The sequence below is a fragment of the Chiloscyllium punctatum genome, chromosome 18 (genome assembly GCF_047496795.1).
Source record: "Chiloscyllium punctatum isolate Juve2018m chromosome 18, sChiPun1.3, whole genome shotgun sequence".
NCBI lineage: Eukaryota > Metazoa > Chordata > Chondrichthyes > Orectolobiformes > Hemiscylliidae > Chiloscyllium > Chiloscyllium punctatum.
This window is the reverse complement of record NC_092756.1, coordinates 98,417,464-98,444,566: the sequence shown is the minus strand read 5'-3', so window position 1 is coordinate 98,444,566 and position 27,103 is coordinate 98,417,464. Positions and strand designations below refer to the sequence as shown.

At 44.0% G+C, this 27,103-nt stretch overlaps 1 protein-coding gene across 5 annotated transcripts in view; it reads left to right on the top strand.

The window, feature by feature from the left end:
• Window positions 1-27,103, top strand: part of LOC140489393 (trinucleotide repeat-containing gene 6B protein-like) — a 224,314-nt gene that overhangs the window by 71,469 nt on the left and 125,742 nt on the right. For all 5 annotated transcript variants that reach the window (XM_072588897.1, XM_072588900.1, XM_072588896.1 and 2 more), the window contains one exon: window positions 4,531-4,601. In XM_072588897.1, coding sequence (XP_072444998.1) covers window positions 4,531-4,601 — 71 coding nt within the window. The remainder of the gene's footprint in view (window positions 1-4,530; window positions 4,602-27,103) is intronic.

Genomic DNA, 27,103 nt, shown 5'->3' with positions numbered 1-27,103 from the left:
TGAAGTATCTTTTTTTTAAAAAGTATTAAGCTCATCAAAAAGGAGCAGAGCTTCAGCTGACATCCATAAATTGCTAACTTTAAGTTATGATTTTCTCTGTCTGTAGGTGTAGTGGCAACAGCTGTTGTGTTCCCAGCATGAGTGTGCAGTGCCTGTTACTGTTGTGGTTTTTCTTGCCTTCATGTTACCAGGCTTGAGGTATAACTTTATGGCCTCTGAACAAATCTTTAGACTTCCATTAAACAAGTACTTTAATTTCTTTCGTTGTAGAGTGTAAAAGGCAAGAGGAGTTGAGTTGTCAAAATGCCAAGAGGTACATTATCTTTGACTTTTCTCTTATTCACTAGTCTTGTTTGAGGGACAACAGGTGGCTGCCATTCTCTTTCTGAGGAGACATAATTCTGAACTGAATAGTCTACACTTGTTAAATAAACTAAGGTCTATAGCTGCTGCTTCACAGCTTTCTGCTGTGTTGGTGCTATGCCTGCCACATAGATTGAGGTCAAAAAGCCAATTTTAAAAAATCCCTGTTTGCTAAGGTGTGAAGATATAATTTCTATCACCAGTCTGATTGATTGTAACCCAGTGAAGCTGGCAGTTGATTTACTGAAGCGAGTGCAAGTGCAATGTAGTTGTCCTGAGTTAATCTTATTTGTCACTGGGACTTGTGATCAGTAGGAATTGGCAGGTTTATTGTAAAGACGTTAAATCCTAATGGTGTCAATGAGTGTAGGCAGCTGGAAGATGTCATTTAACAGGAAAGTCTTGACATGAAAAGTTTTATGAATTTGTATGCATTCTGTCATTGAAAGTTCAAGATAATTTACTTTTTTGCAGCTATAACTCTTCCATGACTGACTGACTGCAAGTTTACTAACAGCCTTCTAATTGGATTGTGTTGTACATGTAATTTCAGTTGGAAATACATTTCTGTGTGATAAGAAATTCAACCTGTGCATCCCAGTTTTTTTTTAAACGCACAATTAGAGAAACTGAGGGCTGGAGATTTGAGTTTAAAAGTGTAGCACTGGAAAAGCACAGCAGGTCAGGCAGCATCAGAGGAGCAGGGGATTCAACATTTTGAGCATAAGCCCGTCAGGACTGTGGAGGGGGAAGGGTAAACAAGAGGGTAGAGTCCTAGAGATGTACAGCATGGAAACAGACCCTTCAGTCAAACCAGTCCACGCTGACCAGATATCCCAACCCAATCTCGTCCCACCTGCCAGCACCCAGCCCATATCCCTCCAAACCCTTCCTATTCATATACCCATCCAAATTCCTCTTAAATGTTGCAATTGTACCAGCCTCCACCACATCCTCTGGCAACTCATTCCATACCCGTACCACCCTCTGTGTGAAAATTGCCCCGTAGGTCTGTTTTATATCTTTCCCCGCTCACCCTAAACCAATGCCCTCTAGTTCTGGACTTCCCGACCCCAGTGAAAAGACTTTGCCTATTTACCCCATCCATGCCCCTCATAATTTTGTAAACCTCTACAAGGTCACCTCTTGGCCTCCGACGCTCCAGAGAAAACAGCCCCACCCTGTTCATCCTCTCCCTGTAGCTCAAATCCTCCAACCCTGGCAACATCCTTGTAAATCTTTTCTGAACCCTTTCAAGTTTCACAACATCTTTCCGATAGGAAGGAGACCAGAATTGCAAGCAATATTCCAACAGTGGCCTAACCAATGTCCTGTACAGCCACAACATGACCTCCCAACTCCTGTACTCAATACTCTGACCAATAAAGGAAAGCATACCAAACGCCGCCTTCACTATCCTATCTACCTGCGACTCCACTTTCAAGGAGCTATGAACCTGCACTCCAAGGTCTCTTTGTTCAGCAACACTCCCTAGGACCTTACTATTAAGTGTATAAGTCCTGCTAAGATTTGCTTTCTCAAAATGCAGCACCTCACATTTATCTAATTTAAACTCTATCTGCCACTTCTCAGCCCATTGGCCCATCTGGTCCAGATCCTGTTGTAATCTGAGGTAACCCTCTTTGCTGCACTATACCTCCAATTTTGGTGTCATGGAGGTAGCTAGGAAGGCGGTAGGTAGATGCAGGTGGGGGGGTGATAGTGATAGGTCGGAGGGGAGGGTGGAACAGATAGATGGGAAGAAAGATGGACAGGTAGGACAGTTCAAAAGGGCGGTGCCGGGTTGAAGGGTTGTATCTGGGATGAGGTGGGGGAGGGGAGATAGGAAACTGGTGATGTCGACCTCTAACTAGACACTGTCCTACCTGTCCATCTTCCTTCCCACCTATCTGCTTGGACCTATCACTACCACCCTCTGCCTGCATGTACATATCGCCTTCCCATCTACTCTGCCCCCCCCCCCCCCCACCAAAAACCTCCCCTCCTATTTATCTCTCAGCCCACCCTCCCCCCCACCCCCACATATTCCTGATGAAGGCCTGAAATGTTGACTCTCCTCCTCGGTTGCTGCCTGAAATGCTGTGCTTTTCCAGTGCCACATTTTTCAACTAAGTCTTTTTGTCGTGTCATTCTGAGATAAATAGAAAATCCAGACTGTTTTGGTTGGCGTGTGCTGTTGATTTCATGCTTTTGGTTTTACTTTTCCCTATGACTGTACAAAGTACAATTATAGTTTAAAATTCCCAACCTTACTGAAATTATGTCTCTCGTTGGTCCAATCCACCATCTCTGTTCTGTCAGTGAAATTTATGAATAGATCTTAAACATTGGCTGTAGAGAAATAGATTAGCCCAAGCTGCTAAAATAGGTATTTGGAAATTAGTTATCTTTGATTCACAGCCTGGTATCAATAGGTTTACTGTTCATTTCAGGAATTTAAATAGGAGGAATTTTTATGTGAGATTCCAGATTTTGAAAAAAAAATAGAGACCACATGCAATTTATAAATGTCTTTCAAGTCTCTGGTTAATTGAAACAACTTTGCAGGCAAGTGATTAGTTGTAAAATGTTGTTATAGCCAAACGTTTTGGCCAATTTTGGTGTTAGATTTCAGTGACAAAAGTTGGCCAATTTACCAATTCTTTCACATTTTTAGAATAATTATTATATGTAATTATCCCATTTTTGCTATTATCACTATGTTTACTGCCTTACATTGGCTCCTGTTTAAACAACATCTTGATATAAAATTTACATTCTTGTTTTCAAATCCTTCCATGACCTTGTCCTTCCCAATAACTAATATCTTTCAGACCTGTGACTCTGAGATAACAGTCCTTTCATTTTGCCCTTTTGTGCATTCTCAATTGTAATTTCTCCACCACTGGTGGCTGGGATTCAGTTTTCTGAGCCTAAACTCTGGCATCCCTTTCCTACGTCTCTCACTGCCCTTCAGCTTGTTTTCCTCCTTTGGCTCACTGACTCTGTTTTATTTCGTATTGAGTAGTGCCTTGAAATGTTTAATTGCATTGAAGGGGATATGTAACTACTTGAGGTTGTGTCAGATTCTGAGGAGCATCATCGCATGGATTCGAGAAGCCAAGTGGCTTTCTTCTCTGTTGCAAACATTCCAAGTCTATGCAAGAGCCATTTAGGTACTTTTGCTCCACTGCCATTTCCCTGTAGCCTACAATATTTTTGACATCATATGCTTAACCAATTTCCTTTTTAAAGCCTTGATTGAATCTGCATGTTTCAACCTTTTCAGGAGGTGCATTTCAGATCCTAACTAACTGCTGCATAAAAGTATTTCTGCTCGTGTTGTTGTCCATACTTTTTTCAAACTCCCTTAAATTAGTCTCTTCTTATTCCCAATTCGTGCACCATTGAGAAGAATTTCTATCTCTCTAGGCCTCTCAAGGTGTTGAGCAACACCTTGCAATCTCCTCTCCATCTTTTTAAGGAGAATAGCTCCAGATTCTACAGTTTGATTCACGTGACCGAAGACCCTTCTATCTGGAACCTCATAAATCTGTTTTTCTCCTTCTCCAAAATCATCATGTCCTTTTGAAGAGTGCAATGTCCAGAAATTGTTGATGCTGAACCACTATTATTACAGTTCTTCATAACTTCCTTGCTTTTTCACTCAATGTCTCTATTTATAAATTGCACGTTCCTCCATATCTGTAGTTACATAGCAGCTCTTGATTGAAATGGAGAATGCTTTTTATTATGGGACAGGAATTCAGTTACCAGGATTGCAATAATGGCCACTGGGCCAAGCAGTGGCTTTGTCTTTGGAAGGTGCATCTAGACACAGTAAAATACAGCTGGTTTCTTTGGATTTTTTAAAAACAAATTCCTACAAAGTAGAAACACAACAAAGTCTCATTAAGAAGACTAGACCATTGATGAATCAAACTCCAGAAGTTTCTTTGTGTTAGAAAAGTTACCTAGAAAAATGGCAAATCGGATCCCTCTATGAACAGGCTGAACTGTGTGAAGGACAATGAGAGAAGCTTAAATGCTGTAGAGTAGGTGATTCAAAGAGATGTTAAAGAAGTATATAAAATTTAAAATGATGTGCATAAGTTTCACAAAAGCTCTTGTGTTAATCTTGTTCACGTTTCCTTATTTCTGTTATAGGCAGAATGTGAGGATTTTACCCGAGATGAACACGACGACACATCTGAATCCCCCGTCGAAGAGAGCAAACAGTGAGTAATCAATGTGGCTGTGTTAGTAGTTGGGTTATGACATAATGTTTACCACCCAAGCTGCCTCTAAAGCAGGAAAGCATTATCTCTTCAGGTGGTTTTGTTTTGTGTCAATGTAATTTATTAACACCATGAGTATTTGTGGTTGGACTTGTCGTTTACTTTTGGATGTGGGCTAGTTCGTGCTCTCAGCCCAATAGTATGGACCAACAATGGGAATTTTACAGCATCCCTGTCCCACCAAATGCCTTGGAAAGATTGGCAAAGTTCAGGATACACCTTTAGAGCAGTTGTTATTGACACATGTGATGTATTGAGATGTAGGAATAGGAGTAGGCCATCAGCCCAGTTCTGTTATTCAGTGCCACATTCTTATTGTAACTCTGTGCCTGCCTTGGCTCCATATGCCTTAATACCCTTGAAATACATGGAAACCCTATAACTTTATGACCAATATTTAGGGTAACATACTGTTGGAATAATACTCAAAGGAGACTCCTGGCTTGAACCCTTTTCTACACAGCCAGTCTAATCTATTATCTGATTATGCTTGTGTTTATGGTGCTAAGTGGAAAGACTTTGCAGTCGCAGTGATTTCATCATTGTATTGTGCTGTGCTAACTTGAGATGTTTAATCAGGCCTTTCTTTAGAGCATCATCTTGGCTTCCAAACACACTCTCATCAAATCAGTGACCTCATCATTTAAATAGTAATAATTCTGTGCATTAAAGAGTGAAAGACCAGAAGTCTGTATTGCCTGCCTTGTGCCAGGATATGATCCAGCCTTAACGATTCAGATAAGTACCAATGAACTAACCAGACCAAGGGAAGAAGTTCTGCATAGTCAATATGAGGAGCTAGTCACAAACTGAGAAGCAGAGATGCAAAAGTCATATTCTGTGCTACCTGAGCTACATGCAATTTGGAGCAGGGCAAAAAAAAAATTGAGTCATGCATCCGTTTCTCCAAAGTCTGGTGAGGTAGAATTGGTTCTGATTTTTGGAGCACTGGCACCACTGAAGGAAAGTGGGAAGCTGTGTTGATGGGATGGTCTACTCCTGGACCATGATAGGATCAGTGAGCAGTGTTACTAAGGACGCAGAGAGGGTTTTTAACTAAATAATGGGTACAAAAGATGAAACTTTGAATGATCTGATAATTAACCACAAAGTAGAGACCAAGGAAGAGAGAGAGAGGTATGAACATGGAAAATGATAAATGGACTGTGACCAAAAGAAATTGACAGTACAAATCTTAATGAATCAACAGTTGAGATGAGAAGTTGCTAAAATAAAAAGACAAAACCACTGGCTTTGAATCAGAAATCAGCATTTGAAACAAAACTGAACTGAGCACAAATAGAAAGAAACAAACTGTGCTGGTCATCACAGAGACATGGTTGCTGAACGTTATAGTTTAAAATCTAAATTATTGAAGATTCGGAGATGCCGGTGTTGGACTGGAGTGTACAAAGTTAAAAATCACACAACACCAGGTTATAGTCCAACAGATTTAATTGGAAGCACACTAGCTTTCAGAGCGATGCTCCTTCATCAGGTGATTGTGGAGGGCTCAGTCGTAACACAGAATTTATAGCAAATATTTCAGTTACATCACACTAAAAAATTTTTGCTATAAATTCTGTGTTACGATCGAGCCTCCACAATCACCTGATGAAGGAGCATCGCTCCGAAAGCTAGTGTGCTTCCAATTAAACCTGTTGGACTATAACCTGGTGTTGTGTGATTTTTAAATTATTGAAGGTTACATGATGTTAAGGAAGAACAGAAAGCTAAGAAAATGTTTTGGAAGGGAATGTCTCTTCATGGTATTAGCATAACAGAAGAGGAATGATCTTAAATTTAGGAAACCAAGTTTGGGTAGAGTGGACAAACGATAAGGTAAGAACTCACTTGTGGGAGAGGTGTACACGCCTCTAAGAGTAAGGATGGAACGAAATGGAAGAAACAATGGTGGCTGATAAGGAAGGTAGTCCTTTGTCTCAGTTAGTTAATTAGAAACCCTCTCTACTTTCTTCATATTGTGGCTTGTCAGGAATTGGGGAAATTTTAATCAGTGCATAGACTAGAAAAGGCAAATGGACAAAGGTAACCCAGATGAGTTCATAGAAATTATGCCAAAAAGGTTCGTTAGAGTAACATGTTCTGGACTCAGCCAGCAAGTTAGCTTTATTGTGGAAAAAGATTGATTTTAATTTGTGACCCTGTGGTGAAGGTGCCCTGAGCTATTGGCAGCACAAATGATTGACTTTTATATTGTTTGAGGGAGGGGAAAGTGGGTCGACGTTTCACATTTTAAACTTTTAAAAAATAAATTATGGTGTGAAGGCGGAACTAGCTAAAGTGAAGTGTCAAATGCAGTTAAGGGAGAGATCAACAGTGATGCAACAGTAGTCATTTTAAAGGATAATTTCAGAATGTACTGAATTGCTGCATTCTAATTAGAGAGAGTGGCTAAAGTATTAGGGGAAAAATTAGGATACAAGGGAAAGTTTATTGGTAAATGTGAAACAGTAAGAGTTTTAATGGCTATTTAGAAAAGAGTTAGTGAGCATTGGTCCTATACCAGATTGTGGAGAACTAATAGTGGAGAATATAAAGATAGTAAATGATTTGAAACAGTATTTTGCATTGGTTTTGACTACAGAGGATATGAGTAACATAGCTGCACATCAGGAAGTGGAAGAGAAGGAGGAACTCCAGATAATTACAATCACCCAAAGTGGTACTGAGCAAATTGTTGGAGTTGTGAGCTAACAGACCCTTAGACCCTAATGGAGCACATCCTATGGTCTTAGAGTGGCTAGCGAGTTAATTGATGCATTAATTAAATTTCCAAAATTTCCTAAATATGAAAAGGGTTTTATTCGATTGGAAACCATTGACTGTAACCAAAGCAGCAAACTACAGGCCACTTAGCATCTGTCAAAGGAAGGTGTTAGATGCTATTATGACTGATTTTAGCAGGGTACTTAGTGAAATTCAAGGTAATCAGACAGTCAATATAGTTTTATGAAATGGAAAGCATGGCTGGGTGGCCTACCTCTGCTCTCAGTTCTTATAATCATATGTAATCTTTGAGCATACTGCTTTTAGCGACTTTGAAATACAGATATATCTTAATCTGTCATTTTGATTCAGTGAAGATGTTTTTCTGTGAAACTCTACTCAGGGATTTGATTGGTTTCTGCTCTTCCTGCCACCTTATGTCTGCATATGATGTCAGTTCTGATTGAGATTGGAACAGCTAGAGCAGTGTTTCCCATACCTTTTCTGACTATGACACCATTTTGAGGCTTGAAAACTGCCATGACCCCTCGGTGAGTGGTGGAGACAGAAGAGCCGAGCTATTAGAGCAGGGAGGGGAAGGGGGTTCACCATTGCTGCCTTGGAACTTGTAATCACCCCAATGTCAGGACATCATGAATTGAAGTTTTAGATGCATTGTAGATTGTTGTACCTGATTAGTCCAGTGTTGATTTTGAAGATGGAAGCTGTAATTATTGTTTGTATGATGGAAATTTGTGTAGTAATTGCTTACTCACGCTACCTTTGGTGGACATTGGGCCAACACAAATGGCCAGCTGTCTTCAAATATATTAGTTGAAACCAAAAGTGCCAAGGATTTGAATAAGGTTTGAATTGTCTGTTTCTCTCATACCTTTAATGATGGTATCATTTATGCACATATCCTGTCTAGAAATGAATGGGTCTGTTATGCATTACTGTCAAAGTGAGTGGCCGTAGCTACACTGAAGGGGCTGGTTTGCTCAGCAGTTGTCTCGATAGATGGTCTGTTCATTAGATTCATCCCAGAAGCATCAGCTTCGCTCCCTGTTTGGCTGAGGTAGCAATTAGTTCTGTTTGCCTTGCCATACTTGTTGTAAAAACAATATCAACATTTTTCTGAGATTTAGCAAACAATCACCAAGAACCTGGCTTTGGACAAACAAAGTGAGAAGAAGGTGGAGTGAACACTGTGTTATGTCAAGAACTTGTAGCAGCTGATGGATGTCATAAGTTTCACATGAGTTTATTAGATTAGATTAGATGACTTACAGTGTGGAAACAGGCCCTTTGGCCCAACAAGTCCACACTGACCCTCCGAAGAGCAACCCACCAAGACTCATTCCCCTACGCCTAACACTAGGGGCAATTTAGCATGGCTAATTCACCTAACCTGCACATCTTTTGGACTGTGGGAGGAAACCGGAGCACCCGGAGGAAACCCACGCAGACACGGGGAGAATGTGCAAACTCCACACAGACAGTCGCCCAAGGTGGGAATTGAACCTGGGTCGTCTGGTGCTGCGAGGCAGCAGTGCTAACCACTGTGCCACCGTGCCACCCATGAACAAGTAGCAGGAGCAGGCTGTTCAGCCTGTTAAGCTCAATGTGCCATTCAATAAAATCATGACTGATCTGATGGCAAACTTTCTGCATACCTCAACACTGTCCTGTCCCCCTTAGTCCAAGAACTCCCCACCTACGTTCGGGACACCACCCACGCCGTCCACCACCTCCATGATTTTTGCTTCCCCGGCCCCCAACGCCTTATCTTCACGATGGACATCCAGTTCCTATACGCTTCCATCCCCCATCACAAAGGCCTCCAAGCCCTCCGCTTCTTCCTCTCCCGCCGACCCAACCAGTACCCTTCCACAGATACCCCTTCAGTTGACTGACTGAACTGGTCCTCACTCTTAACAACTTCTCCTTCCAATCCTCTCACTTCCTCCAAACCAAAGGAGTAGCCATGGGCCCCAGCTATGCCTGCCTCTTCGTCGGATATGTGGAACAGTCCATCTTCTGCAGCTACACTGGCACCACCTCCCACCTTTTCCTCTGCTACGTCGATGATTGTATTGGCGCTACCTCGTGCTCCCATGAGGAGGTTGAACAGTTCATTCACTTTAGTAACACCTTCCACCCCGACCTCAAATTTACCTGGACCGTCTCAGACTCCACCCCCCCCCACCTTCCTAGACCTCTCCATGTCTATCTCGGGCGACCGACTCAACACAGACATTTACTACAAACCGACCAACTCCCACAGCTACCTAGACTACACCTCCTCCCACCTTGCCCCCTGTAAAAACACCATCCCATATTCCCAATTCCTCCGCCTCCGCCGCATCTGCTCCCAGGAGGACCAATTCCAATACCGAACAACTCCAATGGCCTCCTTCTTCAAAGACCGCACTTTCCCCTCCGACGTGGTCGACAACGCTCCCCACTGCATCTCCTCCACTTCCCGCACCTCTGCCCTTGAACCCCGCCCCTCCAATCGCCACCAGGACAGAACCCCACTGGTCCTCACCCTCCACCCCACCAACCTCTGGATACATCGTATCATCCTCCGTCATTTCTGCCACCTCCAGACAGACCCCACCACCAGGCATATATTTCCCTCTCCACCCCTATCAGCATTCAGGAGAGACCACTCCCTCCACGACTCCCTTGTCAGGTCTACACCCTCCACCAACCCAACCTCCACTCCTGGCACCTTCCCCTGCAACCGCAAGAAATGCTAAACTTGCGCCCACACCTCCCCCCTCCTCTCCCTCCAAGGCTCCAATGGATCCTTCTGTATCCGTCGCAAATTCACCTGCACCTCCACACACATCATTAACTGTATCCGCTGTACCCGATGTGATCTCCTCTACATTGGGGAGACAGGCCGCCTACTTGCGGAATGTTTCAGGGAACACCTCTGGAAACCTGCATTAACCAATCCAACCGCCTCGTGGCTGAACACTTTAGCGCCCCCTCCCACTCTGCCAATGACATGCAGGTCCTTGGCCTCCTCCATCGCCAGACCCTGGCCAAACAATGCCTGGAGGAAGAGCGCCTCATCTTCTGCCTAGGAACCCTCCACCCACACAGGATGAATGTAGATTTCTCCAGCTTCCTCATTTCCCCTCCCCCCCACCTTATCTCAGTCCCAACCCTTGGATTCAGCACCGCCCTCTTGACCTGCAATCTTCTTCCCCATCTCTCCGCCCCCACCCCCTCTCCGGCCTATCACCCTCACCCTCATCTCCTTCCACCTATCGTATTCCTAGCGCCCCTCCCCCCTACCTTTTATCTCAGCCCGCTTGGCACATCAGCCTCATTCTTGAAGAAGGGCTTATGCCTGAAATGTCGATTCTCCTGCTTCTCGGATGCTGCCTGGCCTGCTGTGTTTTTCCAGCACCACATTTTTCAACTCTGGTCCCCAGCATCTGCAGTCCTCACTTTCTCCTTTTTATGCATCTACCTCTACCACTTTTTCAGGAAGAGAGTTTCAAAAACTCTTGACCTTCAGAGATTAGAAAAAAATTGCCTTATCTTTAAATTATATTTCTTGTTTTAAACACTGACCCCTAGTTCTAGATTCTTGGATAAGAGGAAATTTCCTCTCCAAATCCACCTGTCAAAATCCCACTGTGTAAAACTTATGTTTTTCAGTCATCTCTTACCCTTCTGAACTGCAGTGGATACAAGCCTAGCCTGACCAATATTTCCTTATAAGACAATCTGCTCATTCTAGATACTAGTCTAGTAAACTTTCTCTGAACCTTTTGCAGTGCATTTGCATCCTTTCTTAAATATGGGACCAATACTGTAGATAGTAGTAGAGATGGGGACTCGCACGTGCCCTGTGTAACTGAAGTATAAACTTTGTACTTTTGTATTCAGTTCACTTATGAGAAATGACATTCTGTTGGCTTTACTAATTATTTGCTGTAAAACTGGTTCAGGGTTCGGTTTATTTTCTCTCTGCCTACATTTGAATCAGAATTCTCTCCCACTCTGCACGTTCATTCCAGGGCCTCAAAGCAATATAACTCACTTTTCACCCTTCTAACTAAGGGCTTGTAAAACCTCAACCTTGTATCACCTTTAACTGCTACATGATTTGCCTATCTGTTGTCTGCTTAGATTAGATTTTCATTATTTTTGCCTGCAGAGAGAATGCCTATTTCCGTCTGCAAAAGGTCAGGGGAAAAGAGTTGAGATGTATTGATTTGAAATGTCTGGACTTTCCAGAAGAAGCAGAGCTGGGCTTTCTTAATGTTTATGGCCTCTTGACTCATATTCCTGGGGCTTTGTGGACTGTAAGGTCAAGACCAGAGGCAAGTTGTGATTGTCCTCACCCCTACTGAAGCAGTTAGAGCCCCGATCTCAGAGGCTGACATGTACTGTGAGGTATATGTAATTATGCTGACATTTTCTGCCAATTTTAGGCCTTGTCAGGATGTCCTGATGCTCCTTGAAACTGGCAAGAGCTGTGTGCTTGTGCTCGCACTGTTCCTGTTTGGTACTGAGAAGCAGTGTAGACTTGGCTATATCAACCTACTTTAATCTACCTAACTTTGTTGACGTTTAGCTATTTATATCGGTTACTTCATCTAACAAAGTTATTCCTGGATCCTATAAAGATATGACTCCCTCCTCCAGTTGCATTTATGTTTGTGTAAAATTTCATCTTCCAGAATCCTTGAATTAACTGTGAGTAGCTGGAAATCTTGATTGTTGCAGGTGCGTGTGCTAAATTAACATTGGTTCAATCACAGCATCGGCTAAGTTGTTTGTAAAGCACCAATTCCCAGTTGTACAGTAACGTAGCACTTTTTCCATTGGAGAGTAGAGGGAATGATGCGAAATAGTTGCTTGAATCAAGTCCCAACCTAAACAAGATTCTATACAGAACAGCTGAACTAATGCTAAGTATTAGTATGTGGTGCAGCAAACCATACTGTATAAACTGAAAGACCTTGCCTCAAACCTGTAGGTTGATGTTTAGGGAAGGGTATGATCTTTTTCTGAAAAAGTAATCATATTTGTCTGTTTCACTAAATTGAAGTGAAATGAGTATTGGTGACTGAAGTTGGAAAGGCGGAAAAATGTTTGAAAAAAAACAAGATGCAGCTGCCCTTTCTGACAAAGGGTCTGCATTTGAAATATTAGCTGTCTTTTCCTTGAAATTATTAGTGACCCTGTCTCTGAATAAGGTATTCTGCTTAACTTCCAATTAGCCACAACGTTTTTTAAATTTCCTTATTTCTATTGTATTTATACAATCTTCTTGAAGTTTACAATCCTACCTGGAAACTTTTATCCTGACTGTTTTCCCCACTTGAAAATATAGAAATTATAATTTTCTCTCTTCTCAGCTGCAAAGGGGCAACATTTACAGGAATAAGACTTTGGGTAGAAAAATGCAGGAACATTCTTCCACACTCCATTACTAATTGAACAGCGAACCTGAGGAAACCTTACCCTCAGTAATCCTGTTATGCCAGTGTAATGCTGGCTAAAATAGATGAGTGAATTCTCCTGTGCACAATGCCTTGAATTGCATAGGTGAGGTCACAGATGTTTCTTTGTAGATGAGATATTAAAAGCAGTGAGGTGTTAAAATGTAAGTTTTGGCAGCTGAGATTCCGAAGTTCAATTATTCTGCAACAATTTAAAATGATTTATTGCTGTTGTGCACTGTCTTATATTAAGGTGGACTTCCATACATGTGCATCTTTTAAAAAGTCATAGAAGGATGCATCTCTGAAGGGTCATTTAATCCACCGTGCCAGCTCTTTGAAAAGGCATTTATAAAATTAGTTTTATAATAAAGTTCAAAATCACATAACCTCATAATCAAATGCTGGATAACATAGTTTAGCCAAGCACCGGGACCTTATGCTCTTGCCGGATAATCGAATGCCAGATAATTGAGTCTCCACTGTATTTGGAAGTATAAGCTTTCAGAATGCTGCTCCTTCATCGGGTAGCTAGTGGGACAGGATCATAGGACACAGAATTTATGTAGGGTTTTACCCTTTGAATATTTATTAATCCCCTTTAAATGTTCACAGTTGAATTTGCTTCGACAGTCCTTTCAGATAGTGTTTTCTGCATCGTTATAACTCACTGTTAATGTTCTTTCACTTTGCTTTGAGTTATTTTACCAATCCTTATTGAAATAACTTACAGCTCCAATAGATATAGCCACTCTCTAGGCTAAGGATTAATGTGGACTGATGCAATATTTAAATTTGTGGAGCAGAATTTAACTAAATAAGATGCTCACTAAAAAAGTAAGAACTGAATACAGCAGAAACCTTTGCTAGAAATTGAGGGAACAGTGTATGTCAGTTTTTGGAGACATCTAAGAGAAAGTTAATTAAGTATGCATGAGTGAGAAAAGAATAGATGCATATGTTAATAGGTGATTTATGTGAAGATTAAGTGCTACTATACTCCAGTTAGGCTGAATGGCTTTTTCTTCTATGCATTATGTACTGAAACCTGTCCTCTGATTACTGACCTTTCTGGCATTGCTCTGCATGCAAAGAATTGGAGCACGAACTGGTATCCAAGCACTGTTGACACAATTTGGTCCAATCATGGATAACACTAAATCAAGAGACAGTGAGTAATTATGTAGCAGTACTGTGAAAAATCAAAATTTTGAGATGCCCTTTCCAGACTCCACCGCACAACTTTTCAAAGTAGAGATCAGAATACCAAGTGGGGTTACCAGCTTAAAATTTAGGCGTTGTGCACTTCATGACAGCAATGGCTGATACCCTCCCCTAAGTATTTCTCCACTTCTCCCATCACTCACTGAGGGGTCGTGAGAGCTTTCAAGTCTCACAATGGGGTCATGTTGGGAAAAAGTTTGGGAAGCGCTTCTCTACTGTTCAAAGTTCCGAAGTTTAAATCTGTTCTGGCCTTTTTAAAATCTGTTTGGACCACCTATAATCCTGATTGGCATGCAGCCACGTTCACCAGGTACTGTACGTTGCCAATATATTTTTATTTCAGATCTTTGGTTTTTTTTAACAAAACTTATTTGTTTTCACAAAACATTTGACCGATGCTAATGAAAAGGGTATTCAACTTTGAATTCTTGATGTCTTATAGTTCACTGACAGATGAGTATATCACTGTTTAGTAATGAGTAATCAGTGCAGCGAAGGAGGATGAAAGCATTTGCAAATTGATGAGTTTCTTGGAGAGATTGTTCACTTGTCACCTCATTAAATACCTATGTGAGAAAGGAACAGAATACTTGAAACTCTTTTCATCGGCAGCCAAGTAGCTATCAGGAGGGAATTGTTTTGCCCTTATTTTGCATGGCCTCTTTCAAGGCTACAACTGACAAAACACTCCTTTTTTCCTTTCCTAGGAGATTACTGATATGAAAGGATTGCTGTAGAAGCATTTAAAGACTTTGTAGATTCCTGGCTGTTTGTCCTATGTAGCAAGCACTAGCCAGTCTTGCTAAACATCTTAAAGGAGCAAGGAGCTGGTCATACTTGAGTAAGGTTTCCAAGAGCTGGATGTCGAACAGCTGGCTCTAATTCTGGCCATAGAAAATGCATCCTTCTCTTACTTTTTTTTTATTTCAAAAATATACTTTATTCATAGAATGATTTGATAGTCTGTACATTTGATCATGCCATACATATGTCCATATTTACAAACACAGATTCGACTTTATTCTTGTCCTTTACAATCCTGTGCATTTTTTCAATCTTGTATATATACATATATTTGGCTGAGGCATCAGCAGAGCCCAAAAAAACGTCCGTATGGGCCCCCTGTTATTCTTTCGGCAGGCCGATCTTACACGGTGGTCTTTCCCCACCGCGCCTTGGCGGCAGCTGCCCCAAGCTTCAGCGCGTCCCTCAACACGTAGTCTTGGACCTTGGAATGTGCCAGTCTGCAACACTCGGTCGGGGTCAACTCCTTCAGCTGGAAGATCAACAGGTTTCGGACCGCCCAGAGAGCGTCCTTCACCGAGTTGATGATCCTCCAGGCGCAGTTAATGTTCGTCTCGGTGTGAGTCCCGGGGAACAGGCCGTAGAGCACGGAGTCCCGCGTCACGGCGCTGCTCGGGACGAACCTCGACAAGCACCACTGCATTCCTCTCCAGACTTCCTCTGCATAGGCACATTCCAGAAGGAGGTGTGTGACAGTCTCGTCCCCCCCGCAGCCACTTCGAGGGCAGCGTGCGGTGCGGCAGAGAGTCCGGGCGTGCATAAAGGATCTCACGGGCAGAGCCCTTCTCACCACCAGCCAAGCCACGTCTTGGTGCTTGTTGGAAAGTTCTGGCGATGAGGCATTCTGCCAAATGGCTTTGACAGTCTGCTCAGGGAACCGCTCGACAGGATCCGCCCTCTCCTTTTCCCGAAGGGTCTCAAGGACGCTACGTGCTGACCACTTCCTGATGGACTTGTGGTCAAAGGTGTTTTTCCTCATAAATTTCTCCACGAAGGACAGGTGATACGGAACGGTCCAACTACTCGGAGCGTTCCGCGGCAGCGAGGCCAGGCCCATCCTTCGCAACACCGGGGACAGGTAGAACCTCAGTACGTAGTGACACTTGGTGTTTGCGTACCGGGGATCCACGCACAGCTTGATGCAGCCACACACAAAGGTGGCCATCAGGGTGAGGGTGGCATTGGGCGTGTTTTTTCCCCCATTGCACCGGTCTTTGTACATTGAGTCTCTTCGGACCCGGTCCATCTTTGATCTCCAAATGAATTGGAAGATGGCCCGGGTGACTGCGGCGGCACAGGTCCTGGGGATAGGCCAGACCTGTGCCACATATAGCAATACTGAGAGGACCTCACACCTGATGACCAGGTTTTTTCCCGCGATGGAGAGCGACCGTTGCCCCCATCTGCCTAGTTTCTGTCTCATCTTCCTGATCCGCTCCTCCCAGGTCTTGGCGCACGCCCCAGCCCCCCCGAACCAAATACCCAGCACCTTCAGGTGGTCAGTCCTGACGGTGAAGGGGATAGAGGATTGGTCGGCCCAGTTCCCGAAGAGCATGGCCTCGCTCTTGCCTCGGTTTACCTTGGCCCCCGAGGCCCGTTCGAACTGGTCGCAGATGCACACGAGTCTGTGCACGGACAGCGGATCCGAGCAGAAAACAGCGACGTCATCCATGTACAGGGAGGCCTTAACCTGCAGGCCCCCGCTGCCAGGAATAGTCACCCCTCTCAGGCTCGCATCCTTCCTGATGGATTCGGCAAATGGCTCTATGCAACACACAAACAAGGCGGGTGAGAGGGGGCATCCCTGCCTGACTCCAGATCTTACAGGGAAGCTATCTGATTCCCACCCATTGATTGAGACTGCACTGACAATGTTGGTGTAGAGCAGTCTGATCCAATTTCCGATTCCCTCCCCAAAGCCCATTTTGGAGAGGACATCCCTCATATATGTATGCGATATCCTGTCAAAGGCTTTCTCCTGGTCCAGGCTGATGAGGCAGGTGTCCACCCCCCTGTCCTGCACGTAGGCGATCGTATCCCTGAGGAGTGCGAGACTCTCCGAGATCTTCCTGCCCGGTACAGCACAGGTTTGGTCCGGGTGGATCACCGATCCCAGAGCAGACCTGACCCGGTTGGCGATGACCTTTGACAGGATTTTGTAGTCTGCATTTAACAGTGAGATCGGTCTCCAATTTCTAATTTCCTCCCTCTCCCCCTTCCGCTTGTAGACGAGGGTGATGATGCCTTTCCTCATGGATTCACTCATGGTACCTGCCCGGAGCATACTGACATACACCTCCAGCAGGTCCTGGCCGATCAAGTCCCAAAGAGCGGAATAAACCTCGACCGGTAAGCCGTCGCTTCCGGGAGTTTTATTCTTTTCGAAGGACTCGAGGGCCTTGGTCAGTTCATCCAGAGATAGCGGCTGGTCCAGCCTCTCTCGTGTTCCGTCATCTAGGACCTCCGTGATAGAGGACAGGAACGACTGGGAGGCCGCGCTGTCGGTCGGCTTCGAGTCATACAGGCTGGCGTAGAAGGATTTGCTGATCCTCATGAAGTCAGCCTGAGATGACGTTACCGAGCCATCTTCTTTCTTCAGGCTGCTGAGCACGGAGCTCTCTTTGTGCACCTTCTGGAAGAAGAAACGTGAGCATGTCTCGTCCTGCTCCACCGAGCGGACCCTGGACCGGAAGATTATCCTGGAGGCCTCCGAGGCAAAGAGCGAGGCTTGCTGGCCCTTCACCTCCTTGAGGTCCTCCGTGACATCGACCCCCATCGTCTGCAGCAGGAGCAGGTTCTGCATACTTTCCTGGAGCTGGGACAGTTTTCCCCGCCTCTCTCTCGCCTCCTGGACACCTTTGAGGATAAAGAACCTCTTGATGTTCCCTTTTACCGTTTCCCACCAGTCCGCTGGAGACTCAAAGAGGGGCTTCACGGTTCTCCAACCTGCGTAATCCCTCTTGAGCTCTTCAATGTTTCCCGGGGTCAACAGCTTAGTGTTCAGTTTCCACGTTCCCTTGCCCGCCCGCTGTTCGTCCTGTAGGTGACAGTCGGCCAGCAGGAGGCAGTGGTCAGAGAAGAACACCGGCTTGACGTCGGTGGATCTGACCGAGAGCGTTCGGGACACAAACAGGTAATCTATCCTTGAGCGGATAGACCCGTCTGCCCGTGACCAGGTGTATCTACGCTGCGCTCCGTCTGCAGGGGCGCTGAAGACGTCGTGCAGCTTGGCGTCTTTGACCGTTTCCATCAGGGCCCTGGACGTAGCGTCCGGTTTACTGTCCTCCCCGCCGGATCGTCCATCAGCATCAATGATGCAGTTGAAGTCTCCGGCCAGAATGACTGGCCTGGACGTAGCCAGCAGCAGTGGAAGCTGTTGCAGGACGGCCAACCGTTCACTCTTACCCACTGGGGCGTACACGTTGATTAGTCTCACGGGAGCGTTTCTGTATTTGACGTCCACGACGAGGAGGCGCCCGCCCACCACCTCCTTAACCTCGGAGATGGTGAAGTTGCCTCCCCGCAACAGGATACCCAGGCCGGAGGCGCGGCTATCGTTGCCCCCCGACCACACTGACGGCCCGTGGGCCCACAAGCTCGACCATCTCCTGTAACTGCTGAGGTGCGGTATCCCACACTCCTGCAGAAACAGGACATCGGCTTTGACGTTGGCCAGGAAGGCCAGCGTTGAAACACATCGCGTAGCCGCTTTAATGCTACGCACATTTATGCTGGCAATTTTAAACCCCATTTTAACAGTTTGCGGGGTTACCAGTGTCCATTTTCTTCTGGTCTTGCTCCAGTGGGGTAGCTGCGTGCATCCCCGTGGTGACAGCAAACTGCTGGACCTTCCCGGGGCTGAGGTAGTTGTCCGGCTCCACGCTGGAGTCATTTCCCCGCTCTGGTGTCATCGTGTCGGACCCAGGGTCCTCATCGCCCCATTCTCCATCTGACAGCAGGGCTGTCACTGGGACGCTGCTCCCAGTTCCCTGCATCCTTCTCTTACCTTTCAGCATTTGAATGGGACCATTCCCTCTACAGCATCCTGGTCCATTCCTCGATCGTTTTCTTACCCCTCCTGCCTCACCTTTTCAGTACAAGTGAGGGAGATGCAGCGTCTGCCCTTTTACCTTTTACATTCCCACTCTCACTATCCAAGGCCCCAGATGCTCACTCTTGGTGAAATGCAATTTACTTTTACTGTATTCACTGCTGCTGATGAAGCCCTTAGAGTGACCAAATGCAGATTGAGAAGTTGGTTTGTAGAAGAACTTTGTTCAGTCTGCAAGCATGACCTTGAGTTTCTGGTCATCTGGCTGATTTCTCTATCCTATCCTATCCTGCCTTGTTCCTTAAGAACATTGGAAATAGGAGCAGGAGAAGACCATTAAATACCTTGGGTCTGTTTCACCATTCAACTGGATCTTCTGCTTCTGCTTCTGCTTCCCTGCCATTTTTCTGCATTGTCCCCATGACCTTAACTTCAATATCTTGAAATCTATCTTTCTATCTTTAGTATACTCAACTGAAACTACGTAGTCCTTATGGGTGAAGATTTTCAAAGAGTCTTCTTCACCTGAGGGAAGAAATTCCTCCTTATCTCAGTCTTAAATAGATTACTTTTTATTTTGAACTTTTTCTGTGATCGTTGGCCGTTTGTGTGCCTGGCCAGTGGTAATCCCCAGGATTTTGATTGTGGGGGATTCCGCGATTTTTCAATGGCATTGAACATCAAGCGGAAATAGTTTAAATATTGGAAATAGTAATAACTGGACACTTGTGTCATGAATATTACTGCTATTGCCCTTCATTCTTATTTTTATCCCCGACCACTTATGCTGTTCAAAGCTCATGGAACAACACCTAACCTTTCAGTTTGGCACTTTACACCCTTTGGGTGTTTAACATCTTCAGCTCACAATCATGCCCCCTGTTTGTTTTTTGGATTGCAGCTTTTGCGAATGTGCATTCTGCAGTTTTCCAACTTCTGTCGGGTATAACCTTTCTTCAGCCCTGCTTGTGAAGAGTTAAAGGCAAGGTATTAAGGGTCTTAGAAACTGAGTGAAAGTTGTGTTCACTGGTTGATGTAGAGCATTTGGTGTTGTCTGTTCAGACCTGAAGTTATAAAATCACATGGCTGTTGGATTATTTGGTGACGTTGTTCAGGCTGATTGTTTTCTGAAGGGGAAAAATCCTAGACATCAAAAATTTCAAAGAGTTATATTGGCGATGTGAGGGGAAATTTGGGTGAACATTTGAGCTTAAGGAAGGTCACCAAACCAGATCATTCACATAGATTCAAGAGACAGGTACTTCTTCCTTTTGCAAAGGAAGGAATTAGGATGGTGTAAGAAAATGGTTAGCAGAGGTTTTAATAAGAACCTAGTCTTGTTTGACTGTAATGGACTTTTCCTGTTCCTAAAGCGTTCTATATATTGTAAGGTTAAACAAAAACAGCACAGAACATCCTGTGTTCGAATGTAACATCTTATAGTTCTCTTAATCCTGAAATGTGCAATACTGGACATATTGTTTTCTTGCCAATTTCTACTGTTTAGTGGAAGAGGCAGAAAAATTGTAGAGCTTTTTGTGAATTAGTTTTGCCAAGAAAAACAACATTTTTTAACACTTAACCTTTTGGATGCTGAGGGTGATACTCAACTTTGCAATTGATTTTGCACAATTAATTTTGTTCAGCACTGCATGATTATTCTGTGTATGTATCCAACCTTGAACTCTGGACTGATGCGCTGCTTTGGATTAAATGAAGTTCATTTTATATTTTCACTTTCTGTGGAATGTAATTTCCTTTGCTTCCTGGTTTCAACAATGCTATCTTCGAGTTGTAATTTTTTTTTGATTTTCCCTGTGGAAACTGACAATATTTCTTCTATGATGAAGCACTTTAGGCTCAAAAGCAGTGAGTTTTGGGCGGGTAACTGGCATGTAACATTCATGGTACACAGTTACCAGGCAAGGACTATATCAAGATTGTGGAGGTTTGTTCAATACGTTCGCATAAGTTGTATGACCCTTTGAATCTTTTACTTATAAATTCTGTGTCAGTTGTCTTCTCTCTCTCTAGCTACCTGAGGAAGGAGCAGGGGCTCTGAAAGCTTCCGGTTTCAAATAAACCTGTTGGACTATAACCTGGTGTCGTGTAATTTTTGACTATCCCCAGATTGTCAAACCACTACCCCATGATATTTAAAGGCATATGCCTCACCGAGCCCTCAACATCAATCCTGAAGGTCACAGTTGACCAGAAACAACTTGATTGACTGTATATGTAGAGAGGCTACAAAAAGAAATCAGATTGTGACTAGTAACTCTCACCACCTGACTCCCTAAACTTTTTCTTCATTTACAAAGTATAAATCAGGAGTGTAATAGAATATTTGGATTCTGTCCAGATGAGTGTAATCCAGTAAAACAATGTTCAATATTGTCCATGACACAGCAACTTTTTAAAATTAATTCTAGGATGCAGGCATCACTGCCTACGTCCGCATTTATTGTCTGCCCATTGAGAAGGTTTTGGTGTGTTGCTTCCTTGAAATGCGCAGTCTATATGCTGTAGGTAAACTCACAATTCCCTTAGGGAATTTCAGGAATTTGACCTGTCAACGGTGAAGGAGCGGCGATTGTATCTCCCAAGTCAGGACGTAAGTGACTTGGAGAGGAATTTGCAGATGGTGGTGGTCCCATGCAACCACTGCCGTCGTCCTTCTGGATGGAAGTGGTTGTGGAAGGTGCTAGCTAAGCATCTTTGACTTGCTGCAGTGCATCTTGTAGATGATGTCAGAGTGGCTCTGGAAAAGTGCAGCAGGTCAGGCAGCATCCAAAGAACAGGAAAGTTGGCGAAATGTAGACTTTCCTGCTGCTTGGATGCTGCCTGACCTGGGCTTCGTCCAGCACCATGCTTCTTGACTCTCTCTACAGCATCTGCTGTCCTCACTATCTCCATCTTACAGATGGTACAAGAATTGGTGGTGGACTGACTGAATGGCACCGTATCTGTTATCAAATGGACTGCTTTGTCTTGCGTGGTAAGTAGCTTCGTGAGTATTGTTGGAGCTGCATTTATCCAGGCAAGTGGGCATTATTTCATTACACTTCTGACTTGTGCCTTGTAAGGAATCAGAAGGTGAGTTACACACTGCAGAATTCCTAGCCTCTGACTTGTTCTTGTAGCTATTTATTTATATGGTGAGTTCAGTTCAGTTTCTGGTCAGTGGCAACCCCCAGGATGTTGATAGGGGATTCCATGATGTTAGTGCCATTGAATGGAACTATCAACGTGCAATAGTTAGATTGTCTTATTGGTGGTGTCATTGCCTAGCATTTGTGTGGCATGCAAGTGACTTGCCACTTTTCAGTCGAAGCCTGGATATTGTCCTGCATTTATTGCATTCATACGTGGACTGTATCTGAGGAGTTGTGAATGGTGCTAAGCATCATGCAGTCATTGGTGAACATCCCTTCTTCTGACCTTCTGACCTTGTAATGGAGGGAAGGTCATTAATGAAGCAGCCGAAGGTGGTTGGGCCTCAGACAGTACCCTGAGGAACTCCTGCAGAGAATTCCTGGAGCTGAGATGACTGACTTTCAACAGCCAAAACCATCTTCCTTTGTGCCAGGTATGACTCCAACCATCAGAATGTTTTCTCCAAGTCCCATTGACTCCATAGTTGTAGAGATGTACAGTACGGAAACAGACCCTTTGGTCCAACACATCCATGTCGACCAGATAGCCTAGCATAACCTAATCTAGTCCCATTTGCCAGCACTTGGTCCATATCCATTTAAACCCTTCCTATCCACAAACCCATCCAGATTCCTTTTAAATCTTGGAATTGGAACAGCCTCCACCACCACCTTTAGCAGCTCATTATATATACGCATCTCCCGCTGCATGAAAATTTGCCCCTTAGGTCCCTTTCAGATTTTTCCCCTCTCGCACTAAACCTATGCCCTCTAGTTCAGGACTCCCCCAGCCCAGGGAAAAGATCCTGTCTATTTACCCGATCCATGCCCCTCATGATTTTATAAACCTCTGTAAGGTCATCTCATAGCTTCTGATGCTCCAGGGAAAATGGCCACAGCCTATTCAGCCTCTCTTTGTAGTTCAAATCTTCCAACCTCGGCAACATCCTTGTAAATCTTTTCTGAACCCTTTCAAGTTTCGCAGCATCCTTCCGACAGGAGAGAGACTAGAATTCCAAAAGTGGCCTAACTAATGTACAGTCGTAACTTGACCTCCCAACTCCTATACTCCAACTCTCTTGAATAAAGGGAAACATGCCAAATGCTGCCTTCACTGTCTTAGCTACCTGCAACTCCACTTTCAAGGAACTAAGAACCTGTACTTCAAGGTCTCTTTTGTTCAGCAACACTCCCCAGGACCTTACCCAAGTGTACAAGTACTGTTCTGATGTGCCTTTCTAAAATGTGGCACCTCATGCTTATCTAAATTAAACTCCATCTGCTACTCCTCAGCCCATTGGCCCATCTGGTCAAGATCCCATTTTACTCTGAGGTAACCTTCTTTGCTGTCCACAACACCTCCAATTTTGGTGTCATCTGCAGATTTACTAACTATATCTCCTATGTTCACATCCAAGTCAGTTATATAAATGACAAAAAGCAGTGAACCTCGCACCGATCCTTGTGGCACACCACTGGTCACAGGCCTCCAGTCTGAAAAGCAACCCTCCACCACTACCCTCTGTCTTCTACCTTCAATCCAGTTCTGTATCCAAATGGCTAGTTCTTCCTGTATTCCATGAGATCTAACCTTGTTAACCAGTCCAACATGAGAAACCTTGTTGAATGCTTTACTGAAGTCCATGTAGATTGGGTTTTATAAATATATTAAGGACAAAAGGGTAACAAGTGAGAGAATCAGCAAGGCAGCTTGTGTGTGTTAACACAGGAGATGGGGGAGATACTAAACAAATATTTTGCACCAGTGTTTACTGTGGAGAAGGACAGGGAAGAGTGAAACTTGAAAGGGTTCAGAAAAGATTCACAAGGATGTTGCCAGGTTTGGACGATTTTAGCTATAGGAAGAGGTTGAATAGGCTGGTGCTGTTTTTCCTGGATCGTCGGAGGATGAGGAGTGACCTTATAGAGGTTTATAAAATCATGAAGGATAGGATAAATAGACAGTCTTTTCCCAGGGGTAGGAGAGTCCAGAACTAGAGGGCATAGGGTTAGGGTGAGAGGGGAAACAGATAAAAGGGACCTAAGGGGCAACATTTTCACACACAGGATGGTGAGTGTATGGAATGAGCTGCCAGAGTAAGTGGTGGAGGCTTTTACAATTACAGCATTTAAAAGGCATTTGGAAGGGTATATGAATCGGAACGGTTTAGAGGGATGTTGGCCAAGTGTTGTCAAATGGGACTAGATTAGTTTGGGATATTTGGTGGGCATGGACGAGTTGGCCCGAAGGGTCTACTTCCGTGCTGTACATTTCCTACAGAGATGTGGGGAAATAAATAGTGACAGCTTGAAAAATGTCCATATTATAGAGGAGGTGGTGCTGATGTCTTAAAGTGGTTAAATCCCCAGGACCTGATCAGGTGTACCCTAGAACTCTTGGGAAGCAAGTGAAGTGAATGCAGTGCCCCATGCTGAGGTATTTGTATCATCGATAGTCACAGGTGAGGTGCCGAAGACTGGAGGTTGGCTAATGTGGTGCCACTATTCAAGAAAGGTGGTAAGGAAAAGCCAGGGAACTGTAGACTGGTGAGCCTGACATCAGTGGTGGGCAAGTTGTTCGAGGGAATCCTGAGGGACAGGATATACATGTATTTGGAAAGGCAAGAACTGATTAGGGATAGTCATCATGGCGTTGTGCTTGTGAAATCATGTCTCAAGAACTTGAGTTTTTTGAACAAGTAATGAAGAGGATTGATGAGGGCAGAGCGGTGGATTCCAGTTTTGCTAGGGCTCCTTAATGCCTCACTCAGTCAAAAATGGCCTTGATATCTTGGGCTGTCGCTCTCATCTCACCTCTGGAATTCTTTTGTCCATGTTTGAATAAGGCTTTAATGAGGGTAGGAGCTGAGTGGCCGTCATGGAACCCAAACTGGGTGTCAACATACAGGTTTTTGCTGAGCAGGTGCTGCTTGTTAGCACTGTTGATCCCTTCCATCACTTTACTGATGATCGAGAGTGGACTGATGGGGTGGTAATTGGCTAGGTTGGATTAGATCTGCATTTTATGTGTAGAACATATCTAGCAATTTTCCATATTTTTGGGTAGATGTGTTATAGCTGTACTGGAACAGCTTGACTTTGGGTGCAGCTAGTTCTGGAGCACAAGGTTTCAGCACTATTATTAGAATGTTGTCAGTTGCTGGTAGCCTTTGCAGCATCCATTGCCTCCAACCATTTCTTGATTTTGTGTGGAGTGAATTAAATTGACTGAAGACTGCCAATTTATCCGATGGGTAACCTATCCAACACATGAAGCATTTATTACACTATATTACTAGTGTACGGTGGCAGAAGTGTGTACCATTTGTAAAATGCGCTTCATTTTTACCACCTACTGGACCAAAATGTACATTGAAAAACACTACGTACAGGTTCTTCTCCAATCCTGTCATCTTGTTTTGAAAAAATATAGGCTGCTCTTTCATCACTGTTGTGTCAGTATCCTGGAACTTCTTCCTTAGTGACACTGTGTATCTGGACCATTCATTGATTCAAGAAAGTGCATCACCATCATTTTTTTCGTTAGCAATAGGGACAGGCAATATGTCAAGGATATGGTAGGTTAATGAGCCAATTATATAGAAACACAGCTTATTTTCTCTTGGTTTCTTGGTGCCAAAGATGCCCAATTTTCACTGTTTCAAGTTTTTCAATTTTTCAAGCTCTTGCTGTGTTCATGAGCATTTATCACTGGTTACCTTTTGGAAGAACGGAGACAATCTTTGAATTGCTTTATCTGGCTGGTACCACTGGACAATCTGATAAAAATTGGTAACTTGCAATGAATTTATTTTTTTGTTGTCCTGTGTCTAGTGAAGGCCTTTGAGGGAAAATTACAGAATTTCCAGCGGCTTTATGGTCTGCCTGGCTAAACACAATAGCAACCATTGTTACCTGTTTGTCTATACGAGGAGGTAATCATGACCCCTTGATTCATTAAACTCTGCTCTTTCAATCTCGATCCTGAAAAGCATGCATCATTGGGGGTTGCTACACTCCACATTTGCCTTGCGTTCACCAGGAACTTTAAATTTGGGCATTGCTGTGAACAGCGGCTGAAAGAAAAATCATGGTTGGTACTTAAATCTTTTCAATGTTTTTATAATAAAAATATCAGCTATGGGAAAGAAAATGTTATTGGTTGATGATGAAGAGCTATCCCATTGACTAATGAACCCATTCACTATCCAACTGGCCTTGTGACAAAGGATTTTGAAATAACTTCATGAAGGCTGGTATCCCATCACCAAGTCACCCGTTACCTACACGTGTACAGTATATGATGATGATCCTGTAGTGCACACACCCCTGAAGCTCCTGTTTTTTTTCTCTCTGCATGAATCTTTATTCAATTTCCACCACCAGGAAGATAGGAAAGACACCCGAGTGGCCAGTGACAAGCACTGCCCTTCAAACCACAGGGCAATGCTGTGTGAGCAAAACAGTGAAGGGGAGGGTAGGGACTAAATCAAAATAGAGTTGGAGGGGGAAATAATACACTCCACTCCCTGCGGCGCCCACCTCTCCCTGAACGACTCCAGGGTGTTGGTGGACACCGCGTGCTCCTTCTCCAAGGACACCCGGGCTCTAACGTAACCCCGGAAGAGGGGCAAAGCTCCTGTTTATTTATTTTTTTTTTTTACCCAGCTAGCTGAGATTTGGCTCCTAGAGTAAACAGAACCCCTGACACTCCTGTTTATTTATTTATTTATTTTTTCTCTCGACACCAGGGTGTCAGTGGACACCCGCGTGCTCCTTCTCCAAGGACACCCGGGCTCTAACGTAACCCCGGAAGAGGGGCAAAGCTCCTGTTTAATCTTGAGTCTGATATGACAATTCTAAAAAGAATCATAACGGAATTGACATGTTAACATGGTATCTCTCTCCACAAGTACTGCCAGGCCTTGCGTTTCTCCAGTAATTTTGTGTTTTTATTTTAGCACAGGATTTGAAATAAATCCACAGAGACTGGTATCACATCAC